This window comes from Clupea harengus, chromosome 9 (genome assembly GCF_900700415.2).
Source record: "Clupea harengus chromosome 9, Ch_v2.0.2, whole genome shotgun sequence".
NCBI lineage: Eukaryota > Metazoa > Chordata > Actinopteri > Clupeiformes > Clupeidae > Clupea > Clupea harengus.
Genome location: NC_045160.1, coordinates 836289 through 844941, shown reverse-complemented (window position 1 = coordinate 844941; position 8653 = coordinate 836289). Strand labels below are relative to the sequence as shown.

Here is an 8653-nt window from a genome sequence, read left to right as displayed (position 1 = left end):
GTGCCGGCCAAAAGCGACAAGGCTTTCGCCTCGGGCTCCTCCATGTTCGGCCGTGGCTTCAAGCTGGCCATACGCGAAGGGCACGTGCACGCTGACATCATCAGCCTGGCCAGCGAGGACGGGCGGCGGCTGGCAGCGGTGCTGGACGGCGCCCTCTACTTGCACGAGCTGCGCTACACGGTGGACGGCGCGGACACGCACCACTTCGTCAAGTCGGGCAGCGCAGAGGGCGACCTGTCGCTGCTTGGCATGACGGCGGGCCGCCGCACACTGGAGTCGGGCACCAACGTGACGGTGTCGCAGATGAACGCGGTGCTGGGCGGCCGCACACGGCGCATCACCGACGTTACACTGCAGCACGGCCCGCTGTGGTTGTGCGTGCGGTACGGCAGCGGCGCCGACGAGGAGCGGTCACGCGTGCTGGAGCTGGCGCGGCAGCGGGCCGTGATGGGCGCCTGGGCCCGCGAGCGCCAGAGACTGCGCGACGGCGAGGACGGCTCGCGGGCGTGGACCGGGGGCGAGAGGCAGCAGCTACTCAACGGGGGCCGCGTGCCCGGCTACGATGGCTACTACGTGGCCTCGGCTGACCAGTACCCCGAGCTGGCCGACAGCCCCAGCAACATCCATTTCATGCGACAGAGCGAGATGGGCAGGTGACATGAACCCGGTGACCGTGACCCCGCTCACCCTCCTCCGGAGAGGGGAACTGACTGGACACGACACACACACACGGACAGCGTCATTTAAGGACTTCTTGCCAAAGACGGATGTTGTTGTTTGTTTTGTTTTGATTATTTGAACATGTGACCACTTCATGTTTTTAATTCTCATGTGTCCTAAGACTTGTGTGTTCATTTTTTTTAACAAACGGACAAACTCTTGGTTGCATCAAGAGTTTGCTCCTCTGATACAGTAGTGCCCTTTTATCGTGTGTTACTTTTGTTTCCATTCGGGAGTTCTTTACCAGTCTTTGCCCTTCAAGTGCGGCTGCTAGAGGACGATGAGTCGACCCAGCGCTGGAGGTGTTGTCGACTTGTTCTTGCGACGTCCCCATTTGATGATCCTGTTTAAAGGAGCAGACGAGCAGTGGTGCTGCTGGCGTTGGCTGGGTCCACGGGCTCCGCCCGGCCCAGCCCAGCGCGAAAAGCAAATGGATCCACGCCAAAACGCTCACTTCGTTTCTGCCTTTTTTTCTGCACCTCGGCCAAGGAGAGACATTTCTCTGTCAAACTGTTTTGTTTATTTTTCGCTTTGGTTCTTTCTTTTTCATCATTGTTTTATACTTGAAAAAAAATCCCCTTCACAAATTGACCCTGTTTAAAGAAAAGAACTTTGATGTCTGCTGTATGCATAGCCCTACAGTCACGGCTCTAACTGAACTCTAGTCTAAGTTTTTGACAATGTAGTGGTGTCTTGTTAATATTTCATTTTTTCAAAAAAAAAAAAAAAAAGCTTTGTATTCATCTCGTGGTCTCAGCCCCCTTGCAAGACTCCTAAAGGGCTTTGGCTCAGACCTGCCTTCAGTTCAGGTTGACTTACTTTTGGTAACATACCTAGATTTTCTTAAACCATCGTTTCAATTTGATATCTGTGGCCTACATTGTGCTGCAAGCTTAGCACAAGGAAGACCCCAAACTTTGATTTACAACACTGTTTTTTCTTTTGTTTCAGTTTTAAAAGTGTTTGTTGCCTTTTAATGTACATTTAAACAGAATATTCAGAAAAAAAGACTCTCCATCAACTGTGCTCATGGGCACTGAAGAGTTAACTGAGGAAAAAAAGATACTAGAGCCAAACCTATAAGGAAAAAAATGTGGAACAATGTTTTCTGTATTAAAGAATGGAAGGTATTTTACTCAAATGGTTTTAAATCACCATCAGTTATTTTATATATAGCTATATAAAGTACCAGTATAACAATGTGAACTCCGAAATGTGAACTGTTGTCCCTCTCATTGGTACTTGTCGTACTTGAACAATGCTTTAGGGTGTTGGAGTGCAGTACATGGAATAAATTATAAATATGTTTGGAAAGGTGACATTAGTGGAAGGTTTCATTTAGATTTTTACACAGGACATCTGTTTTTTAATCCTTTTTAAATGTCCTTGGTTCCTTACAGTTTGCAGTATTTATTATTTTTAATTTTTTTTAAATCAAGGTTACTTTTTACTCAAAAAGGAAACTCATTGGATAATCAAAGTGACATAAACGCTTGACAAAATTGAATACAAGGGACAGAGAACCACTGACACAGATACTATTAATCTCCCCCCAAATCTGCCCTGCCGTTCACTGAACCGAGGGTGAACAGTGTATTGAAAGGGTTTTGGAATATAAAAAAAAAAAAAAAACTATAAATAAATACATCTTAAGACTTTGAATAACTACCTGAAGTGAACTATGGATAGCCTGACCATGGAGTGAGCTAAAGGGTCTGGGTGTGTTCACGTACCAGAAAAACTACAACCCTCATACACGTTCTACCATATACACCAACAATACAGTGCTCCTGGACTGAACTGATGACCTCTGAAAATGTTATTGTGGTGTGAAGTTGCTGAAAACGATTTGTTTCCTACAAGAAGAAAGGTGATGTATCTCATATATGTCACCAAATATGTCCCTCTGCTCACTGAAAGTGTACCTACCTAAAGCTATGAATGGTGTTTAAATGACGCAAAATGGTGTACTCTTAGTGACACCTCTTCATGCAATGGTTTGTGGGGAAAATCCATAGCTGAAGACTGGTGATGTTTTCTAACTACTCTCATCAAGTTGCCTGGTTGGGGGATGGGGCCGGGTGGTGGGGTTTGGGGAGGGGAGGGGAGGGGGGCAGAACAACTCAAACAAGTGTCTAAATCTGTACAAATTTTTTATTTTTTTTTGCTGTTGTCAAATACAGTGATATACTCTTGTCAGGCATTCTTGCTGTATTTAAAAAATATGAGAACATACTTTTTGAATGAAGGAAAAACTGCATTGTGGAAAAATATTGCACTGAGAAAAATTGCTTTGTAAGGCTGTAATGTTATTTGTTTGTTTTTTAAGTTGGGATTCATTTTAATTGTTCGGATTGTTTTTTTGTTTTGGTTCATTTCTTTCTTTTTTTGTTCTCAGCACTATGTTTCTAAGGCTTCTCCTGAACCATGTACATAAGACAATGACAACAAAAGTAAGCTGTAAATAAAATGCAAATGTAGATACCTTTTAGACCTACAACAGTGACCCTGTGTAGTCTTTAGGTTTAAAAAAAATAATAAAATAAAGGATATTTTGTGTTTACATTTTTTTTTTTCATTATGATTTTGATATTCTTTACCAGAAAAAGTAAAATGGGCAAAATTGCAAATTAAAGTTGGGCACAATGAGGCAAATGTTCAGATCTATAAGGTGATGCTAAGCTACCCCATAACTGAAGACATTTGAGCAGAGAATGTTCCTCGAACCCAGCTGGTAATTAAAAGTGTTACATCTTCTGATTCAGATCAAAGTGTAAACAAAACAAAAAAAACACTGAACTTAAAAATTCAAACATTGCCGATATATTTAAATATTTAATACATAAAATAAATAAAATTGGTACTTTTGCATGCATCTATTGATGGTTCTGAAATGAATTAAATTCAGTATTAACATCAACTTTATGAGGGTAACTGAAAAACCCTAGTTGGTGTTTTGGTTGATCAGGGCAGCCCGGAAGTAAATATCGCCTGTCGCTAGACTTGGCACCCCAGCGCCATTCTGCCAGTGTGAGACCTTGGCATCGGCAACAGGTAACATTTACACACACAGTAGGCAAAGCTGAGCCTCTCAACAGGGAACTGTGACAGCCTGTTTTAACAGAACAGCCCTGTGCCATATGAAAGAGAACATGTCTTGCGCGTGTGTGTGTATGAGTTCTCAAGTAGCATTGATCTGAGCTAGGAAACAGGTACAAACTGTGCGAGAGCTCTTTGCTCTGGGAGTAAACACTCTTATTTACTCAAGTGCTCTTTGAGAGTTGTAGAGACGACCTCACTCTGTGTACGACTACTGTGTTCTGTAATGGATTTCCGGTGTATATACTTTTTTGTCTGTAGAGTACGTGTGTGGGTCAGTGAACATATGTCACTTGCAATGCAAATGTGTCCATTGAGAGAGTATTGTGTATAAGCTGTGTGTGTGTGTGTGTGCATGCAGATTTAAATTGATCCCCAGGCGAAGGAAGCTTCAAAAATCTTTTCGTAATAAAATGCAGGTGTCACAGATGACCTGCCTCTCTTGGCAAAAAAGAAAGAACAGGATCGGTCTAGAAGAATGCACTCTCAAATGCTCTCAGGAGAGTCGTGTATTGAATAATTAAACTTATTGGAGAGGTCTACAAAGGCAAACTGTTTTGCGTAAGTGGGAGTTATGCTTAAGTTACTGTAGTGGAAAGGCCAAATGAGGCTGTAAGGGGGTTGCGGCGGGTGTCATCAGAGGGAGCTGAGTTTGCATAAGCTGGAGATGATCCTGCAGAGCCCTCTGTCTCGTACAGTGGATAGCAACCATTGTGTTCAAGTTTGAAGGAAATCTGAGGTAAGAGCTAAAGAGATTAAAGGCCAATTTAAAACTCATCACCAATTATTTGCACATTTTCTCCTTTGGATCTCCCACTTCATCCCCAAAATAAACAAACGACACAAATGGCCATTAAATGCCAGTTCAAGAAGATGGCGCCAACATGAACCCATATTCTCATACCAGTATGGCCCAAACCGTTCTACAGACCACGCTCTCTGCTTTCAGGAAGCCTCTGAGAAGCTTGGCTTGCTGGTCTGAAAACAGTTGATTAAAAAGTGAGCCTTGAGGGTTGGTTTATTAGGCTTTTATTTGCTCCTCTTCAATTTGACAGTAGTCCTTGCCTTGTTATCTCTCGGAGTTCTCCAGTCAGTCCTCTCGTTGCTGCTACTATAAAGAGAGGGGGGTGTTATGCATCTCTTAGATAAACAATTAACATACCCTCTATAAAATCACATCCATCATCACCAATATTTTTAAAGTCTATGATGGAAATAAAGTTCTCTCCAAAACTCCCTTTCTCTCCATATCCCTCTCTTTCACACACTCTCATATCTGTCTCACTCTTTCTTTCTTTCCATCTCTCTCTCTCTCTCTCTCTCTCTCTCTCTCTCTCTCTCTCTCTCTTCTGCGCTGAGGGAGGCCCTCACCTGTTTCCACTCGCTGTTGATTTCTGCACTCAGAACACAGCATGGAGAAAACACGCACAGAGCGTAGGCACTGTTAAAATCACTGCCAGGGCAGACTCCTGCTGGGTCTAATGCTTTTACAAACTCATCCACTGAGTGTGTGTGTGTGGCTGAGAGTTTTGTGTGTGTGTGTGTGTGTGTGTGTGTGTGTGTGTGCTGTTTCCACAGGAAAGGGACAATTATTTTCATCAAACAGCTGTGCTACCTGCGATTCTGCGTCAGTCAGCGTACTATCGCCAACAGGAACTGTTAAAATGTTGATTCAAATCAGCGGTGCAGAGAGGAGGACCATTTGCATTGGTGCAGCTTTTCATTTCCTGCCCATTTCTGATGGGCATGTACGCATCATATTTCTGTGGCCCACGTTTGGCTGGGTACAGCGGGCATCGCTCTGTCTAACCCGTCTGGCTACTTTATCATGCTGCCCCACAAACCTCCTCACCAATCAGTTATCTGGACAGCAGGGGGACCCATCAAAGCTAATGAGGCAGGGAATAGCAAAGCAACAGGACCTTGGAAATAAAAGAGCCAAAGAGGTTTTATTTTTTCTTTCTAGCTATCTCACTTTTTGTCCCCTCATCTCATACTCTGCTCCCACTCATACAGTAGTTAATCGAAAGTCTGTTGTATAGGCCTTACTCCCTCTCTCTTTTTTGTCTCTCTCTCTTTCTCTCTCTTTCCTTTTTCTCCTTATTTTGGGGCCATTTACACTCTTCCTGGTCCCCTTTTAAAGGGGGGAAAAGAGCAGTTAGCCAATCCGCAAAAAAAAAAGAAAGAAAGTGATCGAAGGAAAAAGTAAGTTGCACTCCCATCTCTAGTCTGGGGAGGTCAAATAGAGGTTGAGTGCTTTCTCGTGGGCGAGGTGCGAAAGAAAGGTTGAATGAAAGCGAAAGGGGGAAAAACGACGAGAAAGGAAGAGAGAGAGAGTGGTGATACTTGTGCAGTGAAGCACACAGGTAATTTCGTGACACTGCTAAAGAGGTTGAAAGAAAAGAGCCCTTGGTGAAATGTACTGTTCAAATGTGAAAACATCGCAAGGTAGGATTTTGCTTTCAAGTCGTTATAAATCCCCCGATCCCTCTCAGCTGACAAATCCCCTTTCAGTGGCTGTGCTGGAATTTTCTTTATTCTTTGTTCTTTTATTTCTTCATTTTTTAATTCTGATGAGTCTTGTGTAATTTGTGGGCCATTGCCATGCTGTTAATGCACTCACAGATCACATTTGATCACAGTGTGTTACCAATCTCAACTGTTAAGTTAGGAAATGCTGACTTAACTCATTAACCTATCATCAATTTAACACACTGACAGAAAATAGATAGACCTTCTTCAGCACTCCTCCAGGAAGAGAAGAAAGAAAGAGGAACTACTGGTATGCAATGTCCTTGAGAGAGAGAGAGAGAGAGAGAGAGAGAGATGGGGGAAAGAGAATAAGATTTGTTTACTGTGGACAAATAAGACAGAATAATCAAAACTCAGTCAAACTCATTCTTTCTGCAAAAGGAGGAGAGGCAATGTCTCTGTGGCTAGACTGGTAAATGAAAGCAAAAAAGAGAGGAGAAGAGAAAAAAGGTGGAGAAGTGGAGAGCGGACGAGAGAAGAAAGAAACGAGAAGAAAAAGCAGGGTGGAGCAGAGCCACAGCTGCGGCCCCTGGCTCTCCCCTCTCTCTGCATCGATGACAGGTGTGAACCCACGCCGAGACCCAGAGAGACGTCAGGGCAGCACGCTTTCAGCCAGACGGACACGGGTGGCGTTCCGCAACAAGGCTGCCTCCGTGCTCGTATTGACAGCATAGCTAAAGCTTTTATTAGGCTAATTATCCCGAAGGTCAGATCTGTCTGTGGCGCCGTGGCAGATCATTCATGCGGGAAGGCATGGCGGTGGGGGGGGGGGGGGGGGGGACAATGCCATACAATGCGTGGTGGGAGATTGGGAACACGTTTTCAAAAGAGTTGCACTTTTTTGCACGAAGAGTTCAAATGTTCCCGTTTGTCACCTCACTGTCAGCTCTGTTGGTCTCTCTTCATTTACACACTCCAGCTCCACAGTGGCTGATTTTTGAGGATGATGCTACTGGCCAAATTTTGCCCAGTCCTACCCCTCCTTATTCTGCACACTCAAAATGGCACACAGAGGGAAATTACAGTCGGAGTGAAGTGAATGCAGGAAAATTAGCCCATCCCTCTTAACAGGGTGGAAAGGTTTTATCACCAGGCGCCTTCCAAAAACTCCTCTTTTCATGAGATTTTTGTTCAGTTGGGGCCATCTCTGTATGCAAGGCTTTTTTTGGCAACACTACTGACGTTTTTATCCCGCCACTGAAATGGACAGTGTGTCTACAAAACAAACCCCCCAGTAAACCACTGAACCACTCCTCGTGTTGCACGATCCCCACTCTTCAAGTAGATTGTATGCCACGGCGCCCATTCACCACGGTGCCCAGGGGGCACTAAGAAACCAACCAATAAAGGTCAGATTCATCCTCCGTAGAGCTGTTGTGTTGCCAGGGTTAAAACAAGCCACATGAATATTTCATTGGTCCCGGCTGCTTGAGGAGCCATTTGGCAGCGGGCCAAATTGAAAATGTATAAAACATAACAATGTAATTTCTGCATGAATTAATATCCACATTAATTATGTCGGCGATGTCTGCTTTTTTTTGGGGGGGGGGGGGGGGTACAGTTTTTCATCTTTAGGCTCCTGTAATGTGACTTCAAGTTCAGGAGCACATAACATCAAAGGGAGGGATTATTCATAGTGAATACCGTTACATTTTAGCATTTGTAAGGCGAGTGGCGAGTTATTGCCCCAGTTTCCACTGCCCAGACAAAGCCCTGATGTCAGCAAAGTTAAGCGCCCCGAAAAGTCTCAAATATTATTGCTCTCGCATAGTGGCTAACTACTTCACACTTGGTCCAAGATGGTCTCCAAACAATTTACCCTTCTCCTATCAAGGCACAGAATATGAATGCATTAGGAAAGCAGGCGGCGGCCTCTCCCTTCCTCAGTACAGTTCCCCTTATACTTGGACGGCACATTCAGAGCAAATCGACCCACTTTGCATTAATATTCATTCCATCGGTATCTTTCGATTCAAATCACACAGTAAGGCTGAGGGGATTTTTGGATCATGTATTCATTATTCCATCATGAATTTGGAAAGAAATAAAAAGATAGAATTGTAGTTGTCTGGGGATGGAGAGAGAAGAACAGAGACAGAGAGAAAGAAAAAATGAAATATACAATCCTCGCATTGGCACTTTTGCAGTTGTGCATGATCCCAAGGCTGCCGACATGATAGAACATCAATAAGGCATTTTTACATAAGGCATGCTTTTCGATAGGAAAGAGTTTTTGCTCTTCAGGCCAAGAAAAAAAACAACTCCCCCCAAAAATAGGCTGTTGCTTAACCAAGGTGACAGC

The 8653-nt window shown here is 44.0% G+C and overlaps 1 protein-coding gene across 10 annotated transcripts in view; it reads left to right on the top strand.

Moving 5' to 3' along the window:
• Positions 1–3283, top strand: part of tenm4 (teneurin transmembrane protein 4) — a 174837-nt gene extending 171554 nt beyond the window's left edge. For all 10 annotated transcript variants that reach the window (XM_042708659.1, XM_031572996.2, XM_012830933.3 and 7 more), the window contains one exon: positions 1–3283. This exon is cut by the window's left edge and continues 99 nt beyond it. In XM_042708659.1, coding sequence (XP_042564593.1) covers positions 1–657 — 657 coding nt within the window. In that variant the 3' untranslated portion in view covers positions 658–3283.
• The last annotated feature ends 5370 nt before the right edge of the window (positions 3284–8653 follow it).